The sequence below is a fragment of the Ruditapes philippinarum genome, unplaced genomic scaffold, assembly GCF_026571515.1.
Source record: "Ruditapes philippinarum isolate M1 unplaced genomic scaffold, ASM2657151v2 ctg363_1_1_1_1, whole genome shotgun sequence".
NCBI classification, from domain to species: domain Eukaryota; kingdom Metazoa; phylum Mollusca; class Bivalvia; order Venerida; family Veneridae; genus Ruditapes; species Ruditapes philippinarum.
This window is the reverse complement of record NW_026851633.1, coordinates 699,264-724,170: the sequence shown is the minus strand read 5'-3', so window position 1 is coordinate 724,170 and position 24,907 is coordinate 699,264. Positions and strand designations below refer to the sequence as shown.

Sequence of the window (24,907 nt, the reverse complement as noted above, 5' to 3'; positions counted from 1 at the left end):
GACCAGCATGGATCCAGACCAGCCTGCGCATCCGCGCAGTCTGATCAGAATCCATGCTGTTTGCTTATCAACTCTATTTCAAGTGGAGAAACTGACAGCGAACAGCATGGGTCCTGATCAAACTGCGCGGATGCGCAGGCTGGTCTGGATCCATGCTGGTCGCAAACGCATTATGTTGGTTTTATCATGGCGCGGCTCAAATATTTATTGTTTCATCGTATAATTGCATGTTCAGCGCTACTTTCGTATACATAGAGGATATTCAAGTTTTTTCTGTAAATACATGTTTTACTTTCATCAAGAGGTATGAAAATAAATATTTCGAGTGAAATATGTTAATTTTCATGGCACAAGATAAAAATAAATCATGTGTTTACAGAAAAAACTTGAATTTTCTGTTTATTATATACATTTTCCACTTTTTTGACATAACAATTTGAAAGCCTTTCCCTTAAATGTTGCGTACTGGCAGAATTGAAAAGAAAGTAGTCCCTCAAGACACCAGTGAAAATACGGAAAATATGTTTCACTGCAGTGAAAAATAATTTTTTACAGTGAAAATGCGGAAAATGAAAATAAGCATTTTATTTCATCAATATATCTCAATATTTCATCTATAAGTATATTATAAAATCCATTACTTAAACATTACTAAACGTACATATGACATTTCTAAGGAATTTAAAAATAAGATTTCTGAGGCATAATTTGCATCTTAATTGGCTTGTTTAATATTTCTTTTTTAAAACCAGAAAAACTGACCTAAGTTCTTCTATTTAGTTTCACAAATAACTTTCGACATGGCATAAACTAAAATTGTCGATAAAATGTTTACGTTTTCTGTTTTCAGAATTTAACAGTTTGACCCACGTCACAAATTAGGAGAAACCTCGGAAAAGTAAAAGATACACAATAGACACGATGAGATCAGCAGAACATTTCATCTTTATAAGTACATGTATACAATACACATGTTCTAGAAATGATATCACGTTATCAAACTTATCCAGATAAACTCTAACTGCATGATATAAAGTACAGTTATCCTTAAATTTAAAATGTGTTCCGTTTTCTTTGTAAATTTTATCGTCATTCTCTGTTGTTTTTTCTTTTTTTTTGTTGTTGTTTTTTTCATTGTCTCATTTGATGAGATTACTGATTAAATAAATCATATGAGGTGTAAAAACACGTTGATGTATGGCGTTACTTGAATGACATATACACTTGTCACCGATTCGCGGAAAATCGTGACAGATGCTTATATTTAACCGATTGTATAATGTGTTTGACAACGCAAAATCGAATTTTTTTTGACGTGCGCTGGTTTGCGGTGTGTGGTGATGTTGGTAGTTTTCACTCGGGATCACGGCAGTAAGCCAAATTGAATTCATCAGAGCACAGTTCAACCATCGCATCGCTGTTTTGCAAAGTTCGAATTTTTAATTAGCAAAAAAAGTGTCATGACGTATTTCCCACAAAATTTGCCATGTGATAATAAAGATAATAATAACAGTGTTTTCGAAAATACAAATAGTGCGAAAACACAATTAGTGCGTTCAGCCCAATAACAAGGCCATTATGAAAACACTTAATTATTAACATTATAGTATAAGTTCTGGACATAGAATATTGACAGGTGTTCCTGCTAATTATAAAGGACGAAATGAATGATATCATTGCCTAAATGCCCAAGGGGGGGGTTTTTTAAATTGAAAAATTTGATCCCAGATTTTGTGCTGAAAACATCTATATTTTAAAAATTTTGAAAACCCATGCCATAAATGTTGAAATTTTGTTTGAAAGGGGTGGAAAATATTAAATTTTTAACACAGGGCATAATTTTGGGATCGCGCTATGAAAAAATCTTTGTATTATGCAAAATTTTGGGACAAACCTTGAATCATACCAATTATAATACTTTCAATCTATGATCAACGTTCATCACTTTTGTGAAATATATATACATGTACATGTATAAGAACAATAAGTACTGTGCTGCTGCCTGTGTAAAACAAACAGGTCATCTTGTTGTTTTCCTTGAGAAGTCCATATAAAATATCTGTGCACAGTAGAACTAAATAAGCTAGCTAACAATATAGCAAGTTGCAATGGGATACAGCCTCATCATCCGCCAGGTTATCTTGAATATTGCTGTCAGATGTACATGTATGTAACTTAAAATCTCCTCTCAAACAGAAGAAGGAAAATTAAGGAAATGTAATTTTGTCAGTACTTTATTATACATGATACTCCTGAGACAGTTAAATGGAGTTAAAAAATACTAAAAACAAATAAGAATAAAGTATAAAAAATTAAAAATGAACACACTTCTCATTTGAGCCATGTCACGACTAAACCAACATAGTGTGTTTGCGACCAGCATGGATCCAGACCAGCCTGCGCATCCGCGCAGTCTGATCAGGATCCATGCTGTTCGCAAACCCACTATGTTGGTTTTGTCATGACGCGGCTCATTTCAGTTATTAATTACAGTTCTATACAAAAGACTTTTATTTTCAGAGCTTTGAAACTCCATTGAATACAGGACAAGTCATCAAAAACAAATACTAGTAGTATTAATGGCAATCTTTCACAATTGTAAAATTAATCAAGTCAAGCAAAATACGTGTAAAACAGAAAAAAAAATAAACGTAAACCATACACTTCTATACATAATTATGTCCAGTGAAACCTGTCAGTAAAATATAACTTGTCTGGTTAAAAATGCAAAATTATACTGAAGATCCAAAGTTGTAGGCAATAGATTAAAAAATCAAAACTAAAATATGTGGTGAAGTTAAAGGTTTTAAAAAGATATAATATTCAATGAAAATCCTTATTTAAAGGCCTATTATGGTTCAGAAATGCTAACACTTTTATTCCTCAAAATCTTAAAACATTGTAAAACACATGTTTGAAATTTCTAATGAATTAAAAAAAAAGGGTTTAAATTTTTGAAAGGGATAATGTGCCTTTAATTCAATTTAAAGGGAAAAGCGTAATCCCCGTCAATATCAAAGCAAACATTAAAAATGTATTTCAGTCTATAAAAGATTATTTTTTTAAAACACATTTTGGGATTTTTAAAAATATAAAATATGAAACCCTAGTGCCCCAAAAAACCTCATAAAAATGAAGGGACCGGGCACAAAAGGCGGGTTTTCATAACGATTAAAACATACTGACCCCCAAAATCACTGACAAGTATAAACTATAGAACATTTATTCCTTAGAAACAGTTGTGTTAAGTTGTTGGCTTTTTTTGGCATTGATTCAAAGGTAGTTTATGTTCTATATTCTGGTTATTGGTGGGGAACAATATCGTCACCTCAGTGCATTAACGTGTTAAGTCCTTCTTAATTTGATAGGAGATAACCAGTTACTGCACTAAGTGGACAATATACTTGTTCCAAATGTTGCTTTAAAAGTTTTTTTTACTAATCCTAGTATTAACAGTACATAAAATCAGCTAAGAATAAACTAAAAGACCTTTGAAGGATGCTGTATGCAAAGTTTATAGGTAATTGAATACAAAACAGTGAACAGCAGTGAAACATTAGACCGGCAGTAAAGCATTCTACAGATATGCAGGAGAATAACCAAGTTTGAGGATTTATCCAGTGATTTAAACTTTTTTTATCTTTATCTCTAAAGATTCCATTTTGCACATTGGAAAAGTTCCAGAAAAAAAGACCATACAAAAAGCAAAATATTTGTTTTTGAGGAGTCAGTCTTGATGTTAAAAGGTCGGATGCCAGATTATCCACCTTATTTTGCAAGCTTAAGGCTGCAAGCACTTTGGTTTGAGACTACCAGAAATAATGGGTCCAAGGGATAATAAAAAGAATATATTTTGAAATGAAACAAATGATTAACACATGCATAGAATTTCTTTCATAAGGAATGAAAAACTCATTTGAAACTCATTTTTCACCTTTTAAAACATAAAACAATAACAACAAAAGAAAAATAAGAGATGTATATATATAACATGCATGTCCACCTCATCAGCAAGTCAGAGGTTGCTGGGAAACTGTTTTTGCATACAAGGCCTTTGAGCCCTCAACCCAAAAATCAAAAGGGGTCATGTATTGACCACGGCCAATACGTCTTTGAAATTTAAGTGCCCTGAAAATCAATATGGGTCATGTTCTTCCCAAGAACAATATATCTATGAAGTTTTAGAGTTGGGACAATGCGTTCTCAAGTTATTTATCGGAAACAACGTGTGACAGAATGACCAACCAACCAACATCAAGCTGCAAAAAAATATGTCCCCTCTTTTTCAACTCATAATAACCTATAAGCTTGTAACTTCTTTTGCATTAGAAGTATAAAGTAAAATGTTTTTTTACCTAGATTTAATATCTCCTGTGATAGATATTTTTGTAGATTTATATATCAATATATATCATAAAATTTAATAATGAAAAATCACTCAGCCAAAAATACTTAGTATAATATAAGAAAAATCACACATACTGATTTCAAAAGAAATTACCCACTGCCCAACCCACCCAAATTTATTAATTTCACATGCTTTAAAATATGTTACAAAGTAATATGTTATTGTATGTCCCAGACTTAACAGACTGTGCACTTAAGTGAATCAATTAATTCAATAAGAATGTACCAAATTAAAAAATGGAATGTTGCACATAACAAAATGACCTAATGAAAATTACTTCTCCTCTCTTAGTACTTTCAATATCATTTGTCTTTCTATTAGCATTTTAGAATGGAACTAAATATCAACTTTTCTTGCATTGTAGTAGAATAATATATGGTTTTTTTAATTCAAATGCTTTTTTATCACACACATTTGCTGATTTTGCGACTCCGTAAAAATGGTATTGCACGGCCGTGCATATATTCTGATGTGACGTCATTAGCATTATACAAACATAGTGTAAAGACGCGCTTAACATTGTGTTATACTATAGGCACGTCAATGAAAAATCACTCTTTTTTTCACTTTAAACGATCTTTATTTTGGGTATGTGACAAATAGAATATTAAATTACTGAATTTATTGAGCTCGTTGAATAAAATAATATTATGCTCGCCAGAGGCTCGTATAATATAATTTTATTCAACTTGTGCAATAAATTTAGTATTGAACTTCCACACATTCAATATCCTCTATTTAATTAATCTTTCAGGCATTTGAGATCATTACACTGCTCCTGATTTTGAATTTTGCATTTTAAAAACACTCTAAATTAAGATCTATTCATTTTATAAAAAAACAAGTATCTATTACAATGTAAACTAACTAAATATTTACACAAATTATGGATTCTTACAACTTGCAACAATACATTTATATACATATACTTAAAATACATAAAATAACATAGTCATTGGGACAGCAAGCAGCATTATTCTAAGTCCTTGGTAGGATAGAAAGTTTATTATATAGAAATGGTTTCACTTATTGTAAAGATAAATTTTGCATGATAACCTTAAAGTCCTTAAACAGTAATTTTCTATTTTTTCTATGTCCATAAAAGGCTATTATTCTGTAAAAATTCACAAAATAGTTAATGGTCAAAGACCTTTAATCCTTTAAAACATCATGTGATGTTTCTAGTTAATAGCTGTAAGGTATGGATAGGCTGCATCCAAAATCTTGTGACAAAACTGGTTTGCGTAGATAAGCTGCCAATTTTAATTGAGCCATTAACCTGCAGAATGTGTGTAACAATGTTGCCCTTCTTTTTATTTTAAACAATTCATTTGAAAATTAAGGGATTTCAACATCAAAATACAGAAATTAGGCTACCAACATTATAGAACTTGGTTAGACTGCATGAATGACTGAATGTACAGGCTGTCCTGGCTATATACTGATGACAAAGGCGAATCAGTTTCAGTTCCGGCAGGTTAAAGATAAACTTAAATACTGCAAATCATGAAAGACTACATATCATAAAGCTTACACTACATGTATCTAAAACAAGCAAATGCATTGTTCAGAACTGTTACCATTTCATTTTCGTACATGAAAGTTTAACCATACATTTCACATTCAAAACTTAACTTGCTCTGTACACAACTTGTTCTTTTCTCCATTTGTTCTCTATATTACATCATAGTACATGTGTACTATCAGTTTGTGAAACAAGGAGAATAACTCTAAATACTTTTCAGCAGACTATCTTGCACTCTCTCATTGAAGAGGTCAATCTATCAAAGATAAACTGTACGCTAAGATGGCATTATCCAAGTATCTGTAGGACTGCTATCATCTACCAATATGACCTATGTGACCCTGAAATGTTAATAATATTGACCTGCATAAATAAGTTACAGACAAAAATGTTTTGGTAAATCAATATCTAAAGGTCCATTAAGCCTAAAAAAATACTATCATTTTCATTTTATAAAAGCTTTTTATTGTTAGTGCTGTATTACAGTTTCCTAATCATTACTCATTGGCCATATAGCTAAGCCTTTATTTGTATCATTTATAGGGTAACGGCTATTCATACAATTGTAGTGGTTTTGTTGTATGGAAGTCGAATGCAACTTAGTTTACATTTTACCTACCACACATTATTCAATATTCAGCACTATCTATCTTCAGGTGCTCAGCATCTCACATGTTTAGGTCCTTGATAACAATTATTTCCTTACAGTTACAATTAATATTTTACTCCCAGTTAGTGAGTAGCAAATATATGCATAATGCAAGGCTGTTACCTTAGTTATCATAACACATCTCCATCATTGCATTATTATAGAACACAACTTAAACTATGTGAAGTCTGAAGATTTTGGATTTCTCTTAAAGTTCTAAGTGACTAAAACTTGAGTCCAGTTACAATGTACAAGCCAGAAGTTTAATCATCAACTAATGTCTTAAAATTAAACTAGAAATGTGTTGTCACGCCACGGATGCCCCCACATACAGCCAAAATTTCAGATGATATAATATATAGTTCCAAATTTGTTTGCACAAATTATTTTTTTCATTTTAAGTTCAAAGCCCTTAAAACTATCCAATGCTTAACACAAACCATCTGTATACAAAGTTCAAGGCACTGAAACTATTCAGTGTTAACCTTTTGTAAATTGCATATTGCATATTTGTAGCCAAAATAATGGCTACATACATTTCCACAAAAGTGTGAGTGCTGAACCTGAAAAAATCAAATTTTTTCCAACATTCAAGAAAGATAACTTTGTCCAAAATCATTGAACCACGACCAAATTCAAACATGAACTGCTTAGTCCCAAGATGTATCTATATGTCAAATTTGAGTTGAATGTGTACAATTATTGGGGAGATAATGAACGGAAACTTAACATTTCTGATTATTTTTCAAAGTTAAAGAGGGATAACTCTGTCAGCTATCATGAAATCATGACCATATTTGAAATTGACCAATGCATTCTTATGAAATATCCATATCTTTAATTTGAGTTGAATATGTACAACTGTTGGGGAGATAATGAATGGGAACTGAAAATTTCCTTTTTTTCAAAGTTAAAGGGGCATAACTCTGCCAAAAATCATCGAACCATGACAAAATTCAAACATGACCTGCCCATTTCTTTGACGTATCCATGTGTGAAATTTGAGTTGAATGTGTAATACCCTAGAGGAGATAATGAACGGAAACTGAAAATTTCATATTATTTTCAAAGTGAAAGGGACACAACTCTGCCAAAAATCATCGAACCATGACCAAATTCAAACTTGACCTGAGCATTCCTTTGACATATCCATATGCTAAATTTGAGTTGAACATGTAACACTGTTGGGGAGATAATGAACAGAAACTGAAAATTTCATATTATTTTCAAATTGAAAGGGGCATAACTCTGCCAAAAATCATTGAACCATGACCAAATTCGAACTTGACCTGTATTTTCTCATGACATATCCATATGCCAAATTTAACTTGAATGTGTGCAACGGTTACTAAGATAATGAACGGAAACTGATGATGACGGAATGACGGAACAGGGTACATATAATGGCTGGGGCATAAAAAGCACACTTATATGTACTGACAAGTGATAATTGGAACTTATTTTCGTGTTTTGGGCCAAATAGGAATCATAGTATATTGGACATTAAATAGGAAATTGCTCTCTTGAAAAGAAATATATAAAATCTTACTGGCTCGCCTGCCTGGCATCTGACACAAACTGATGATTCCATATCACTGTTATTGTTGTCTCTGACCAATGTTCCATTTTGTAGACTGTGTCCATTTTGAATATTGTTCATCAAGCTTTGACAATGTTCAGTCTGCATACTGTTAGTTGTTTGTTGCAAACTGTTTCCATTTTCAAACCTCACCTGAACATGTGAATCATACCCATTTTGAAAATCTTCAAAAGCAATTTGGCCATTCTGTAAATAAATGTTGATTTTTTTTTAATTTTTCATATCAACTATTAAAGCTGCAAAAAACAATAGTTTAACTTCTTTTTCTTTCAAAACATTAATAGATAGTTATTTAAAAGCCTGTTATTTCTTAAATATGGAAAACAGATTAATTACAAACAAAATCTGACCATGGACAGCAAGCTCCACTTTAACCAGTGCTAGTTTAGTAAAAGCAAAGAAAAGAAGGGGGTTTAATGCTACATTGCTTGGCTGACTTTGCTATTCTTGATATTGAACAAGTATTTTAAAGGGACTCCCCTGAGGTTTTTTGACATGACGAAACTGGAAATAATTTTTCGAGATTAATGCTCAGTTCGATGTAGGTCTAGATCAGTAACTTGTGTGCAAAATTTTAGATCATTCGCTCTTGCGGTTAATCCAGGATAATTATTCAAATTGTGAAAAATGACCCAAATTGAAAAGCGTTTAAACGCTTTTAACTCAAATCGTATCAAAAGTAGCACAAAAATACGCTTTTCAGTTCATTTTTTAGTATATTTCTGAATTATTTTTTGCATGTCTTCCTGTATTACGTGCCCCAGCTGATCTGTGTAAAAAAATAAATTTTATGATTTTAGATTTTTGAACCTCAGTGGAGTTCCTTTAAATTTGAAGTGAATATCTTTGATAGTTTTTGAGAAAAGAAATTATTGTAAGTAAAAACAACAAAAAAACATAAAACTAAAACTGATTTTTGTTGTTCAATGTTGTCTACCCTTGAGAAATGCATTCCAAGTATGACAGTGAACAAGTATTTAAAGTTTAAAGGAAATACCAATATAGTTTTTGGGAAATGTACGAACAAGATACCCAAAACAAGAGCTGTCCGTAAGACAGCGCGCTCGACTTTTTTATTGCTTGCCAATAAAAAAAGTTTTTGCAGTAAAAGGCAATACAAGAATCTCTGTATTTTTAAAGTGAACAATGGCCATGAGCATTAAGATATTTAGTGAAGAATTATTTTACTGAATTGTGTGATACCCTTGAACACTGCAGCAAAGTTTGAAATGTTTAAGTCAAAAGAGGGCTGGTAAGAAAGAAAAAAAAACTTTTTTAGTGCTTGCCTATAATACAAAACATTGACAGTTAAGGGCCATAATTCAAATAAAATCTTTGACAGAATTACCTTCTCCTGGACATGTTTGGGAATCATGATTGTAAACAAGTATTCCAACTTTCAAATTAATATCTCAAACAGTTCAGTCAAAAAGTGGACTGGTACTAAAAACTTAACCAAGATTCTAAGTCGATAAAAGGCCTTAATTTTTAAAACAAATCCTTGACAGAGTTACCTTCTCTTGCGTACAGATGGGGGTAATGATGTGAAAAAGCATTAAAAGTTTCAAAGCAATATCTCAAAGGGTTAAGGCAATAAGTGGATTTTACCCATATTCAATGTATTTTCTAAGTCAAAAAGGGGCATAATTCTGTCAAAAACCTTGACAGAGTTATGTCCTCTTGTCTGTTGATGAAGGTCGTGATGGTAAACAAGTATGGTCAGTTTCAAAGCAATACCTCCAATGGTTTTGAAATAAAGTGAGGTGGTACAAAAAACTTAACCAAGCTCAATACACTTTCTAAGTCAAAAAAGGGCCATAATTCTGTCAAAAACCTTGACAGAGTTATGTACTCTTGTCTGTAGATGGAGGTTATGATGGTGAACAAGTATGGTAAGTTTCAAAGCCATACTTGTAATACTTCTGAAATAAAGTGGGGTGGTACGAAAAACTTAACCAAGGTGTGACGCCAACGCCGACGCCGACGCCGGGGCGAGTAGGATAGCTCCCCTTTTCATAGAAAAGTCGAGCTAAAAATCACAGTAGAAGAGCAAAAATAAATAATTAGGTTACCAACTTCTTTGGCATTCAAATTTTGATATTGAACAAGTATTTTAAGTTTGAAAAAATACCTTTTACATTTTTATTAAATTCTTTTTTTTATATTTATTTTTTCTTCTTTTTTTTGAGAAAGGGACCTTGGCAAAATATTCAGTATTAAAAGGGGCATTACTTTGCCAAAATTAATTTCAGAACTTTCAGCCCTTTAGGCATATTATCCCATTTTGATAGGAAACATGTACATCAAGCTTGAAGTGAATACCATTGGTAGTTTCTGAGAAAATATACCTTACAAAAGAAGGTTAACCAACGCAGACAAAAGGATAATGGAAATATCTTCACCTTTTTGTTTGAAAAGAGAAGCTAAAAATGAACAATTCTGTCAATTTTAAGCTAAACCAAATATTGAATAGAACAGATCACTTATGAAATCACTTTTTCTTCTTAAACAAAACTATACAGTAGCCAAAATATATTATGATCACTGTCAAATTAAAATTACATAACATGAATAATGATATAGCTTCATTCAATCTAAATAATTGTTACTCACAATCTTTATTTATAGAGTAAGTTGCAAGAACTCTTATGTAAAATATATAGACCTGGTAATGTACCTCTGCACAGTTTTCATATTCCATGTCTATATCTTCAGGGGATGTCATTAAGTGATGATCATTCTTCTTTAAGTACTCTGATGAAAAACACCGTTTTTTCTGAAAAATAAAAAAAAGTATGATTCTGCTGTAAGCTTGACAAAATGGCAGTTTAACTTCTTTTTTCAGCCCATTTTAGAACAAGACTAGTGTTAGATACATTGGGAGCTAATTTTATGAACAACGTATTTAATGCAAGTCTTGGGATAAACAGAAATAGGTAAGCAACAACACAAAATATTACATTAATAAAGCAATATTAACACTAATCCATACAGTATACAATGTATTTACTTGATTATTATTCATTTAAATAGGAAAGACTCAAAGAGTGAAAATTTGAATTCCCCCAATTTTATCATTATGTCATCCCATTGGTAAACTTGTTCTGTGGTTAACTTTTCACCATTATGATCAATGTGACCCATATTTTGGTCAACTCATCTTGAATGGGTCACTTTGTTGCCTTTTTTGGTCATTTTGTCACCATTTGACAGATATATTATATATGTCAGGGGGTATACAACCAAATGGTTTTAAATTGCTTATATTATGTAAGAATATTATTGATAAATTACATTGTTAATCCAAAATTAACTGAAATCTCTAAAAATTGAACAATTAATTAACAATGCCTTATCATTAAAAAAAATAACATGTGAATTGATTTAATCTTAAGAAGTGATATTTTTGTTTGCAATAATGCAATTTCTATTTTATTTTTTTTTGCATTTAAGGTGACATTTAAGCTTATAAGATTGCAAAAATTAACTTATTAAGTACAAATTGACTCCCTGGTATTTTCTCAATAATAATATTAATAACAGAAGTGACCAAAGATTGCTTTAGTTACTAAATAAATCTTGGTGTGAGAATCCACTATGATTAATTAACTGATTTGTGTTTCTTATTTAACAGATGATATTATATATTAATTTGAAAGCATACAGAACAAAAGCAGGTATATTGTCTTTAAGTGCAGATTATAGTATTATTGGGCAATCATGCAAAAATTAATAACAAAATTATAAAATTTACCATAATCAAGAAATTTAATGAAGGAGGTACATGTACATTTTTTTTTACCGACTTCACCGTTGATAGACTTTGCCTAATTTCACAGGTAATGTAACGATTCGCCACACTAACGATTCGCCACATAACAATTCGACACAGAGTAATAACGATTCGCCACAGTTAAATAACGATTCGCCACGTGTTCAAATACACCTGTTTTCAAATTGTTGATGGAAAACTTTTTTCCATTTTATATATCAATTGTTAATAACATAAATTAATTACACTGAATACAGCTTTTATTGAACAAAAAACACACGAAAACCAAATATTTTATTAACCAAATTACATAAAACATTTTATAACTTCGTTATTTGTATCAACTGGAAAAATATACTAACAACTTTTATAGAATAAAAACACATGAAAATAAATATTTTATTAACAAAATTACATAACACATTTTATAACTTCGTTATTTATATAAACTGGGAAAATACAAACTTTTATAGAATAACAAGAGGGCCATGATGGCCCTGAGGTCGCTCACCTGTATATAGCCCCCCCTCCCCCCGGGTCAATTTTTACCCAAGGGCTTTTATTTGAACAGACTTGGTAGACACCCATAAGAAGATGTTTCATGCTAAACATCTAAGTTCTAGCTCATTGGGTTTTTTAAAAGAAGATTTTTAAGTTTTTACTATACACATATAGTTAAAAACAATGACACCCCTGGGGCAGGGCCAGTTTTGACCCCCGGCTTTTATTTGAACAAACTTTGTAGATATTTACTTAAAGATGTTTCATGTATAATATCTAAACTCAAGCTATTTGGGTTTTTTCAAAAGAAATTTTTAAGTTTTTGCTATACACATATAAGGAAATCAATGACCCCCGGGGCAGGGCCAGTTTTGACCCCAGGGCTTTTATTTGAACATACTTGGTAGACACCCATTAGAACATGTTTCATGCTAAATATCTTAGCTCTAGCTCTTTGAGTTCTTTAAAAGAAGTTTTTATAAGTTTTTTACTATATGCATATAGGGAAAATCAATGACCCCCTGGGCGGGCCAATTTTGACCCCAGGGCTTTTATTTGAACAAACTTGGTAGACACTCATTAGAAGATGTTCATGCTAAATATCTTAGCTCTAGCTCTTTGGTTCTTTAAAAGAAGATTTTTTAAGTTTTTACTATATGCATATAGGGAAAATCTATGACCCCCTGGGACGGGGCCAATTTGACCCCAGGGCTTTTATTTGAACAAACTTGGTAGACATTCACTAGAAATGTTTCATGCCAAATATCTAAGCTCTAGCTCTTACGGTTCTTTAAAAGAAGATTTTTTAAGTTTTTACTATATGCATATAGGGAAAATCAATGACCCCCCGGGCGGGACCAATTTTGACCCCAGGGCTTTTATTTGAACAAAACTTGGTAGACACTCACTAGAAGATATTTCATGTCAAATATCTTAGCTCTAGCTCTTTGGGTTCTTTAAAAGAAGATTTTTTAAGTTTTTACTATATGCATATAGGGAAAATCTATGACCCCCTGGGGCAGGGCCAATTTTGACCTCATGGCTTTTATTTGAACAAACTTGGTAGACACTCATTAGAAGATGTTTCATGCTAAATATCTTAGCTCTAGCTCTTTGGGTTCTTTAAAAGAAGATTTTTTAAGTTTTTACTATATGCATATAGGGAAAATCAATGACCCCCTGGGCGGGACCAATTTTGGACCCCAGGGCTTTTATTTGAACAAACTTGGTAGACATTCACTAGAAGATGTTTCATGCCAAATATCTAAGCTCTAGCTTTTACAGTTCTTTAAAAGAAATTTTTTAATTTTTTACTATATGCAATAGGGAAAATCATGACCCCCGGGCCCGGGGGGCCAATTTTCCCCCACTTTTTTTGAAAAAAAACTTTAGACACTCACTAGAAATTTTTCATGCCAAATATTTACTCTACTTTTTGGTTCTTTAAAAAAATTTTTTAATTTTTTCTATAGCATATAGGGAAATCAAGACCCCCGGGGGGGGGCCCAATTTTTGACCCTGGGGTTTTATTGAAAAAATTTGGGAAACTCATTAGAAATTTTTCTCCCCAAATAATAAGCTCTAGCTTTTAGGTTTTCTTTAAAAAAAAGTTTTTAAAAATTTTTTCTTTGGGTTTCCGGGCCCCCAGATTCTGCATAAAAGGGAAATTTCTTTAAACAATTTTGAAAGCTTCATACAAAGAGTATTCCTGCCAATTTCATTAACTTTGGGCCTTGCTTCATGAAATTCCCTTAGAATTTTTAAAAATTGGACGGACAAGACGAGGGACCCTTTTGGGGGTTGGGCCATCCTAAAAGCTCACCTGCACTTTGTGCAAGGTGAGCTAAAAACACATGAAAATAAATATATTTTATTACCAAAATTACATCACACATTGTAGATGAGAAAAACTTCGTTATTCCAGGTACGTATATTAACATACGTACCTGGTTATTCATATAAACTGGAAAATTATACGAAAACAGCTTTTATTGAATAAAGAACACATGAAATTTTATTACCAAAATATACATTACACATTGTAATAAGTAAACTTCGTTATTTATATAAACTGAAAATTAAAAGAAAACAAAATGAAAAAATAAATATATTTTATTACCAAAATTACATTACACATTTAAGAATTAAGTTAATTATTTATATAACTAACATATTTTTATTACAAAATTTACATACATAAGCTTAATTGCGCATTGTTTTGAAATCTGCTCACATTGTCAGATAATTAAAGGATTATTTCGGCGTCAATTAAATATTTCTACAACAAGCTTAAGGTGATTGGCTTGTTAAAATTAAAGGTGTGACAAATGTTTTAGATATGCGTTCTTTAATCAATTATCGTTAATCAATTTTCGTAATGATCACATGTTTTTGCAATATTTTTTTATTAATATTTAACATATATATAATATATAAGTAAGTAAGTAAGTAAATTGTTTATTAAAGTGACATGTGTTATTTACAATATAATCATATACAAATATTTTAATAAAGGTATTTAAAACACCCGGCCTCATGGGCCTATTAGTCACTGTTGACATTTAATACAGTATCTATGTATAGTTCTCAAATATTAAACATAATAGTACAAGTTCAATTTCAAATATATGGACGATGTACATAGAATAGTATATTTTCACTTTCATAATTATCAAGTAAATTAAGCAATTAGATATATGAGTAATTGATGGAATTAAATATAAGTGATACACATATATATGTTCTGTGCAAATCGCTATGAGTATATAAGGCTTCGTCTAAACATAAAAGCTTTCACAATATATTTTGCTGTTTTTCTAGCATTTTCATTTACTTTTTTAAAAAGGTCAGTCTATCTTCTTTATTTTTATTAATATAGGATGGATCTGACAATAAATCTTCGAACACTTGCTGTCTTATATTATCATATTTTGTGCATTCTACGAGAAAATGAGTTTCATTTTCTATTTGTTCTTGGTCACAGAATGTACATATTCTCTGGTTTACATTTTCACCAATAAAACGTCCTGTTTCTACTCTTAAGGGTAAAATCCCACACCGAAACTGTGCTAACATCGAGCGTTCATTCTTCTCTAAATTTAATACTATGTATTGTTCGGTTTTAAAATTTGTTTTAAATAGCTTATATGTTCGTAGTTTTGGGCTATTTTGTACAGAGGTATACCATTGTTCGTTAAACAGACTTAATATTTTTTCATTTGCTAGTTTTAAATCAACTGGTCTCTTTTCTGTAAAATAGGTACTGAGACCCAACGATATCATTATTTGTTTAATATCGTTAGACCAATTACTTTGGCATATATTATAGTCTGCAGTGAAAACTTTTTTAGGTAGTCTTTGGTCGTCCATGTTCATTAATTTATTCCAATAGCGTAGCATATTTATCCACCTTCTGAATTTGCTTGGTAACCACCCGATATCCCCTGTAATGGCCGCTACGGGTGCGAATCTGTGTAATCCTAAAAAGTATCTTACAGCTCTATTTTGCACACTGTCTAATGTTTGATATTCTTTGTATCCCCATACACTTGAACAATAATCTAGCACTGGCACCACACAATTGTAGAACAATTTTTCGAATGATTTAAAACCAATACCTTTCGAATGTATTTTGTTAATAACTCCCCCTAAAGCCCTGCCTGCCGCCTTACTCAGTGTTTGACTGTGTGCGATATAGTCTGTATTTTCACTAAAGATTACACCTAGGTATTTATATTCACTAACAGTTTCCAAGGTGTTATTGCCTATATGGAAACTAAAATCTGACCTTGTACGTCTACCTTTACGAAAATGAATACATTTAGATTTCGATGAGTTGATAAGTACCCTCCACTTTTTACACCAAGTGTGTAAAGTATTTAACATAGTTTGCAAGTCGTCACTATTTTGTGCCGTAAAGACAATATCATCAGCGTTAAGAAGAAGTGAGATTTTTGTTTCTCCTATTGAAACACCAAGATCAAGGGAATTTATTTCTGCTACTAAATCGTTTATGAAGACGGCAAAAAGTGTTGGCGACAGCGAATTTCCCTGAACCACGCCTTTTTTACAGTCGAACCACTGAGTCATGATATTGTTGATACGTACACATGAAACTGTTTGTTCGTACATTGATTTTATTGCAGTGTAAATTTTTCCGTCTAAGCCCGACCGCAGGAGTTTATACAGAAGCATGTCTCTATCTACAAAGTCAAAGGCCTTTTTTAGGTCAATGAATGCGGCATAAGTGTTTTCATTATTTTTAATAATAGTGTTCAGTGTATACACATGATCTTCGCACGATCTGTTTTTACGAAATCCGTTCTGTTCCTCTGCAAGGCAGTCATTTTCTTCTAGATAAGAAGACACCCGTTGATTTATAAAAGAGCTGTACAGTTTACTTATATATATATAAATATTAATTGACATTTATGTTTATGATTAATTCAATATTTATTTCAACATATAATTACTTTCTTGTAAATGTACTCCTGTAATAATGTTACTTTGATAAATTGAAAAACCGCGATGGGGGCTTTAAGTTCATGTTACTTATATTAAGGAACATTATTAAATTATTGTCATTGTCAAATTATTAAAACAAAAGGAAAAAGTTTGTTGATAACTAAAAAAAATCATTGTTAGATCTATAATCATATACTGTGGCGAATCGTTATTTAACTGTGGCGAATCGTCATACTCTGTGGCGAATCGTTATGTGGCGAATCGTTAGTGTGGCGAATCGTTACTAATTCATTTCACATTATTTTGATGAAATTTTCTGATAGTAGTTTGACAAAAGGAAATAGGTGACCAGTATGGGGAATAGTTAATCAAGGACCAAGTAGAGCACGTGACGCGTTTACCAAATCGGGGTCGAGATGACTAAAGGGCGAGTTGACCTGGAATATTTTCAAAATAAATCACATCGCGAAATCACGTGAAAAATATCAAATTTCACAACATCTTTCATGTTCTAAAGAGCAATAACAAACCCATTTATTTTCAGATGAATTTGTTGTCGGAATGTCAAATTCGGAGAAAGGGAACGATCTTTTTTCTCTAGCCATTGCTGAACAACTTATTAAATTTTCATCGATTCGATTTTCTTCCGTTTGTTTTGAATAGTCTTAGTCAGTGAAATGCTTGACATCTTGAAAATCTAAGCGCCTGGTGACGTTGCAGGTAAAAATTATGTTATTTACAGAGTTTTCACGTCTTAATGGAGTTCGATATTAGAAATAAGCGAGGAAAACGTTTAAATATTACATTTTTTATATTTCTTATGAATTAGAACTCTCTGTTAAGTGATGGTAATAACTTATTTATGTTATACTAAACACTGATTAACTGTTGTGGTATTCGGATAGTTTTAGACGAACTCTTACACTCTGAGCACTGGAGCCGACACGGCTTATAAGCTACTCCTTGTCTGAATCCTTAAAACTTATTGATAATGCACTGTGTAAATGTCACTTATTTTAAATCTTCTACTTCAGCAGTTCCGGCCAAATTGAGTTTTGAATATAAAATTAAGATTAAATGTATAAAATGTTTTCACTAACTTGACTAAGAACAGTGTCTTTCAAATAGAATGGTCCGGAAACGCGCTATGTAAACCCTTCTCGCTACAATTAAACATGTCTTGGCAGAACTAGGTATAGATTGCTATATGCAAATACGTAAGTTTTCAAAAAAGGGCGAAAATTAAATACAAGAGCAAAAATGAAAATTCTATGACATGATGTTATTTAAAAAACTTTAAACTTGTGAAGAAAAGGATAAATATTTCCGAAAATAATGTTTTTTAAAGCCATATCTGTTGAAAAAACATAGATTGTTTGTTCAGAAAATTTGCTTGTGATTTTTATAATAGCTTCGTCTCAGTATATAATTTAACACATTGTTTGACACTAAAGGTATTAAATTAACTGTTAATTACCACAAGTCGGACCATTTTACATATGATTTATACAGTGAGATACTCAACCAGTTATCTTTACTCAAAAAACATATGATAAAAATACTTGTTTGCTAGCTAGTTCGGCTCCGAAACTGTGTATTGTCTCATTGGCCAATGCATCTTATTGGATAAGAGTTAAAGGAAACTATTCTTAAAATTTTTACAAGTTTTCCCCAAATATTAAGAATAGAAAGATAAAATTTAATGTCTGCATTTGAATAAACCTATTTAGTATAATCAACCAGGAATGTAAGCTTTATTTGTCCATTATCAAATAATACAAAATGAATCTAGGATGAAATTATTATTTGTTGATGAAGCTATCAGATTCATAATAATAGGTAAAAATAATCATTATTTTAAAGGAAGTTTAACTACATGTAAACATCATAATAAATGTCCTGTCAAAAACCTCACATGAGTGGCAACTATCTTTGCTTTTAAGTTCTTTTTACCTGGAATGACTTTTTAATAATCAATCAGAAGTTAAAAGCATATGTTTTTTTGCTGTCGTTTATAAACCATTGTTAGTTACATTTCAATATCTCTGGATTGAAAATATTAACAGCTTATGAGTGTTCAATATACAAAAATGAATTTTCAATAAAGGAATATCTCTGTGTATTACTTATTTGTTTGTGCTATTTCTTTGTCATTTTTACATTCTTAAAGGTTATAAAAGGATAATCGCTGTTATAAAATACAAATAAATATTTTTACAATATTTCAGATTATATGTGCACTTTTCACTTGCAAAGTCAATGTCAAGGTGGAACAATATTATACAGAACAAGTAAAACAAGCTTACATCAAAATTGGTGATAAGTCCATCTATACAGCTGTATGGAAACTTGGATAGAAACAGTGATATTGAAACTTTATATTGAATGGCCAGGCGCATACCTATTTTAAAATGGCTTATTTTTGTCACTGTGGTATATTCTGTTACGTTGACAGTGCTTTTTATGTCATCCAATCCAACTTTGACCCCATGTGCTCAGACGGCTGAAATTAGGTTCCAAGGCAACCATGAAACTACTTCCAGAAATAGCGCAACATTACGAGAATGCCCTTCTATAGGAGACAACAAGGAGTGGGGCCCTCATAAAATGGTGGTAATTGTCCCATTTAGAGATAGGTTAGAAGAGCTGTTGGAGTTTGCTCCACATCTGCAACAATACCTTGTCAGAAAACATGTTAGACATGAAATTATTGTTGTAAACCAGGTTGATTCTTTGAGGTAAATAAAGACTTTCATTCTTATTTTAAAGAAAATTTGGGGAAAAAATATATTTAAAAGAATGCAATTTAAATAGTTATGCTGCTGAATCCATGTAAGTAAATTTCAGTATAATTAATATGCAAATAAATATGTTAAAACAAAATGAGAATTCTCTGGTTGATTATCATCTTTTAAAACAAGTTAAATTTATAAACCTATAATTGGTTAGAATTTTCTGCTGTCAAACTAGCATTATAGTAAATTTTGAAGGGATATTCTGGGATGTTCCTCCACTAATTTACTAGTTTTTGGAATAAGGCCTTAAGATTATTTGAAGTTGTCAGTGTGAAAAATGCACAACACCCAAAAAACACAAACATTGTGTTTATTTAGAAGCTGTAGTGATTTAGTTAAGCCATATTATTTCAACCATTACAATACATAAATGGAAAAAGTATCTTAACACTTTGGTATATTGTTCTGAAGCATTATAATAACATTTAAAACAATGTCACATTATATGATAAGCAATGATGATATTTACATTTCAGGTTCAATCGTGGATCACTTATAAACGTTGGTGTCTTAGAAAGTCAAAATGATTGTGATTATATAGCTATGCATGACGTTGACCTGCTACCCCTCAATGATGCCTTAGACTATTCCTTTCCAGAAGAGGGACCTTTCCATGTATCTGCTCCAGATTTACACCCCTTATATCACTACCACTCATTTATTGGAGGTATTTTGTTGGTGACAAAATTCCATTTTAAGATGGTAAGATATTTTCTGTAAAGAATCATGATAATTTTGTTCTATTTTCATGGTATTGTTTCATGACACATTGTGCTAATTAGATCTGTCTTTCAACTTCTAAGGTCACTTAGGTCATATAATATATTTTAGATATTACCCTGTATGATCAAGGTTTTATGTCACACACATTGATCAATAGATTGATAGTGTATTGTTTGTTTGAGAGCAACTTTATTCTTGGTCATTACATCTGGATATGGGTCATCAGGGGTGAAAAACTAGGTCATTAGGTCATGTAAAAGAAAAGCATTACTTTGTCAGATTTTTCCTTTCAAATATAACCTGACCAAGTTGGAACATTGGTCTTCTTCAGGTCAAATCAAATGAAAGCCTTGTTAACACTATTGAAACCAAATTTCTAACTGAAAGTTTTTTTTAATTTTTTTTGTCATAAATTTATGGTTTACACTCTGTTATGTATAGAATAAAAGCAACAGTCTCCACTCAGGTGAGTTATAATATGACAATCATGGCCCTCATGTTTGAACATATTTTACTTATAAAAGATGGCTGTTGTTTCTCGTTAACAATGTTCATCTTTCAATTTAGATATATGTATTTTAAACAGCTTTAATATCTCTTTAACAATGTAAATAGATTTTGCTGAAAAACAATGCAAAAAACAACAAAACAACCAGAATAAGACATGAAAAAATTACATGTTAATAACTTCCTTTTAATTGATTTTGTATGTGTGAGATTGTTTCTCATTACAGCATTATTCTGTGACTTACTGGCAGAAAGGTACTTCATGTAAGGTTCTGTTGTTGTTTTGCAATACTTAAAAATTATTCTGGTAGACCATAAGAGAATGCCACCTTCCCCACAGGACAGCATATAGAATTATATGAATTAAAGTAATGAGACTGTGAATTAGGAAATGGTGTAAAATAGTTGTAACTGTAAAGAATTATTGGCTTTTATAGGTGAATGGAATGTCCAACAGGTACTGGGGTTGGGGCAGAGAAGATGATGAGTTTTATGTGAGATTAAGGAAGGCAGGTTTACTGGTAAGTTAATTTATAGAAATTGTTACCATTCTATATTTGCCATTTGTGATGGTAGAATCATAGGCACTATCTGTATTATACAGATAGTTCTATAGGTTGATGCACACTCTTACCTTGTGATGATTCTTTAGTTTTGTACCTGTACTTTACTGTTTGGTTTTGTAGTTTTACTGAAAGTAACAGAGTGAGTAATATGAAACTGAGACCTGAAGTGTTACAGCATGTGTTTTTAGATAAATAAATCAGGCATATACATAGAGATTAAATTAAGAGCTTTTTGTCTACATTGAGTGCTCTTAATTCTGAGAGTGGTAAAAATTCACAAATTTCAAACCTCTATACTCTTACTATTGAGTTGCACAAACTACTGAATTACACATACTCCTGGGGTTCACTCCTGTGACAAATCTATGGAACTACAGTCCTGTAGCTTTCACAAGGTCTGTGTTTTTCTCTTTATGTAGCGTTTTTATTCTCTGTAAACTGAAGCTGCTCATATGACTTTTTATAGATACAGTATTGTTGCTACTTGTTATAGTTTCCTAATAAGGTATTATTTTCATTATCACTTAACCTGCTACATATGAATACTGGACTTTTCTTGATATGGATTAGGAACAAAATGTTTAAGTAGGATATTTGAATATCATATTCAGAAAATACAATCGCAAAACAGTCAATAATTATTCATAATACAATTGTATGTAAATGTGAAACCGGAAATCAGACTCCATAACCAATATTTCCATCTGGGTGGCTGGAAATATGGCATGTATGTATTATCTATTCTAAAATTGATCAGTAAACATAGGCTGCAAAGACTTGTAGTTATGGTAACATTGTTAAAACTGAATGAAATATATACTGGTACTAATATTTTGTTTATTCCTTTTTAGAAAACCAAATTTGTTACCAAAAATGGTGAAAGCATTCCTGAGTATGAGGTAAATATATAAAAAAAATAACAATAATAGTAATTGTAAGATAATATGATATTTTCATTGTTTTTCTAGAGATCACTAACCTATAAAATTGAATCGTATTTTGATAATTTGACAACTTAATACATTATTTTATTGATTGAACATACAGGCGAACATTTTCAAAAAAAAAAACACCAAAAAACGGGTAATATATATGATAAGGACTAATGATGAAAGCAATACTGGAAAAGTACTGTTGTAAATGTATCCTTTAAGTAAAATATATATTAAACATACTGGTATGTTTAAGCATGAATCTGTTTATTTATTACAAAATGTTGAATGTTCCTTCCAGGTTCGTAGACCACAGAATATTACCACAGGGTTAGAAACATTTCGCCACATTCATGACAAAAAACAAAGACCAAGAGATAATAAAAGATTCTTCAATCAGAAAGAGGTATTGTTTAAAAAAAAGATGATTACTTCTAGCATAAAGCAGTATTTATATCTGTGCAAACTTATTTATTGCTACAATTGTTTAAGATACACATACATTAACTATTTCACTGACCTGTATGTTGTACATTGTTCTAGATATGGAGACTTTATTTATCACTTTATTCATCAAAAGATGAAAACTTGACAATGATTCCAAAACTTTTAGTAACTATTTATCATACTTACTTGAAACTTCACACATGTCTAACAACTCTTGGTACTTTGATTTCATGTGTGATTGGTAAATGGTAATGATGTAATGTTATGATGTAATGATGTAAGGTCAATATTCAGTGACATGAGATTAACAGCAGTAGGATTTAAGAAATAATCTGATATATTTTCTTGTTGTTGTTTTTTTTTAAATATCTGTGATAAGGCAACATGTTGTTTAAAGATGGAAATATGAAATACTGACATATATTTTAAAATATAGGCTTGAAGTTTCAGATGAGAAATAACTAAATTATTTTACAGAAAACCAGCAAGCTGGATAGAGAGACAGGCGTTGACAACATACAGTATGAAGTGCTAAACCGACACAAAATCTCAGTAAATGGTACAAGTTTTACAATGCTGGAGGTTGTTCTTAAATGTGACTATGAAAAAACTCCCTGGTGCTTAAAGGCAGAGGACCATCATTTAATTAAGAATTATATTACCCCTTTACCTCCCAGATGATAAAAATAAATACATGCCATCAGACCTAGGGTAATAGTTAATTGCAATCATCGATTTTATAATTGATTCCATGATTAAACTGTAATCATCATCATGTAATTGATTATCTTGCCCAAACTTTATTATATTACTTGTAATTGTAATTAAGCAATTACAGCTTAAATGAAGTCAGTAATTACTATCAAATTTAACAGGAAACTATTGAAATTCAAGGGATGCCTTTATTTCACATGATACAGTTTAACTTTTGTTTTACAGTTAAACATTGAATGTAATTAATTTGTTTACAGAGGCAAGTCTGAGTAATTATAATCAATTACAATAAAATCTGAAATTTATTGTAATTTAACCCTTTACCTCATATAGACGTGTTTTGACGGCTTTTTGACCCCCACTCCCTCACCCCCTCCTTTTTGAGGCCTCAAACAGTAAAAAACTACCCTCAGGTCGATCGTAAGGTAACGTGTAACCAACGCTGAAAAGCCTTTGACTCTATCTCAATCCATTAAGAAGTTGCAGCACTTTGAAATCAGCTTTGATGGAAAAAAACAATGCAAAAATAGTGATTTTTTGGCAATTTTGAGACGTCCCCTGTTGCAATGGTAACAGGAAATTTAAGATTGAGCATTTTGTTACAGAGGCTATGGTCCAGTCAACATTTGTGCCAAGTTTCATCAGTATTGAAGCTTTTATCATAGTTTCTTTTATCTTGAAGCTTTTACCGTACATGTAGTTTCATAGTTTTTTTTATCGTAGTTGAACTTGTAACAGGAGGATTTTCAATGAAAATGGCCATTTTTTCACAATATGCTCATGAGGTAAAGGGTTAATCAATTACTGATCAATGTAAATATCTGTAGGTCTGCATGCCATAATATTATTATTTATTGACATTCAGCAGATTTTCCAGCACAAATAAATGACATTGTCTCTAAACGTTAACCTAATGAAATTGGTTAACTAGATTTGCACTGATTAAGAATTGGAACTAAGGGATTTCTATATCAGATTGCAAAAAATAATTAAGGTACCAACAGTATAGAGCCTGGTCAGACTACAAGGACATGCAGGCTGGTCTGGCTATATACTGTTGGCAAATGTTACAAAAAATAGCCATGACAGAAATCTTTTGGAAAATTCATGAATCATGTCCAAACTCTTATCATTATTCATTACTTGTTCATTTGTAACATAAAATAGTCAGAAGAAAAACAACAACAGAAATAATACATGTGTATACAATAGAAGTACATTCTACTGTCAATTGTTAAAAGAGTTTCATGATAAATTGTTTATCTTTTGTGTATAAACTATAGTATTAAACCACAATTATAGAA

General features: G+C 31.4%; 2 protein-coding genes across 4 annotated transcripts; one reads left to right on the top strand and one right to left on the bottom strand.

The window, feature by feature from the left end:
* Positions 1–3,538: 3,538 nt before the first annotated feature.
* LOC132723644 (uncharacterized) lies at positions 3,539–17,582 on the bottom strand. Of its 2 annotated transcripts, none has more exons than XM_060708440.1 (4): positions 17,450–17,582; positions 10,848–10,958; positions 8,132–8,368; positions 3,539–6,274 (listed from the first exon to the last, which is right to left on the bottom strand). In XM_060708440.1, the coding sequence occupies exons 1-4, from the start codon at positions 17,522–17,524 to the stop codon at positions 6,248–6,250; spliced, it is 450 nt and encodes a 149-aa protein (XP_060564423.1). In that variant the 5' UTR covers positions 17,525–17,582; the 3' UTR covers positions 3,539–6,247. The 2 variants fall into 2 exon arrangements, with proteins under 2 accessions (XP_060564423.1, XP_060564485.1); XM_060708502.1 differs by having other exon boundaries at positions 10,860–10,958.
* On the top strand, positions 17,524–24,371 carry LOC132723497 (beta-1,4-galactosyltransferase 7-like). Of its 2 annotated transcripts, none has more exons than XM_060708257.1 (7): positions 17,524–17,639; positions 19,148–19,657; positions 20,191–20,416; positions 21,382–21,465; positions 22,362–22,409; positions 22,744–22,848; positions 23,367–24,371. In XM_060708257.1, the coding sequence occupies exons 2-7, from the start codon at positions 19,305–19,307 to the stop codon at positions 23,568–23,570; spliced, it is 1,020 nt and encodes a 339-aa protein (XP_060564240.1). In that variant the 5' UTR covers positions 17,524–17,639; positions 19,148–19,304; the 3' UTR covers positions 23,571–24,371. The 2 variants fall into 2 exon arrangements, with proteins under 2 accessions (XP_060564240.1, XP_060564319.1); XM_060708336.1 differs by lacking the exon at positions 17,524–17,639 and adding an exon at positions 17,653–17,767.
* Positions 24,372–24,907: the final 536 nt, after the last annotated feature.

What these genes read in the sequence shown, in the direction of transcription:
- LOC132723644 (XM_060708440.1), bottom strand. Translation starts at nt 17,524, where the DNA reads ATGGCTAGAGAAAAAAGATCGTTCCCTTTCTCCGAATTTGACATTCCG. An exon ending in ATTCATCTGAAAATAAATGG is followed by an intron (nt 10,959 to 17,449) that starts GTTTGTTATTGC and finishes TTTATTTTTCAG; the next exon opens with AAAAAACGGTGTTTTTCATC. An exon ending in GTGCAGAGGTACATTACCAG is followed by an intron (nt 8,369 to 10,847) that starts GTCTATATATTT and finishes ATTTATTTACAG; the next exon opens with AATGGCCAAATTGCTTTTGA.
- LOC132723497 (XM_060708257.1), top strand. Translation starts at nt 19,305, where the DNA reads ATGGCCAGGCGCATACCTATTTTAAAATGGCTTATTTTTGTCACTGTG. An exon ending in AACCAGGTTGATTCTTTGAG is followed by an intron (nt 19,658 to 20,190) that starts GTAAATAAAGAC and finishes TTTACATTTCAG; the next exon opens with GTTCAATCGTGGATCACTTA. An exon ending in AAAGCATTCCTGAGTATGAG is followed by an intron (nt 22,410 to 22,743) that starts GTAAATATATAA and finishes TGTTCCTTCCAG; the next exon opens with GTTCGTAGACCACAGAATAT.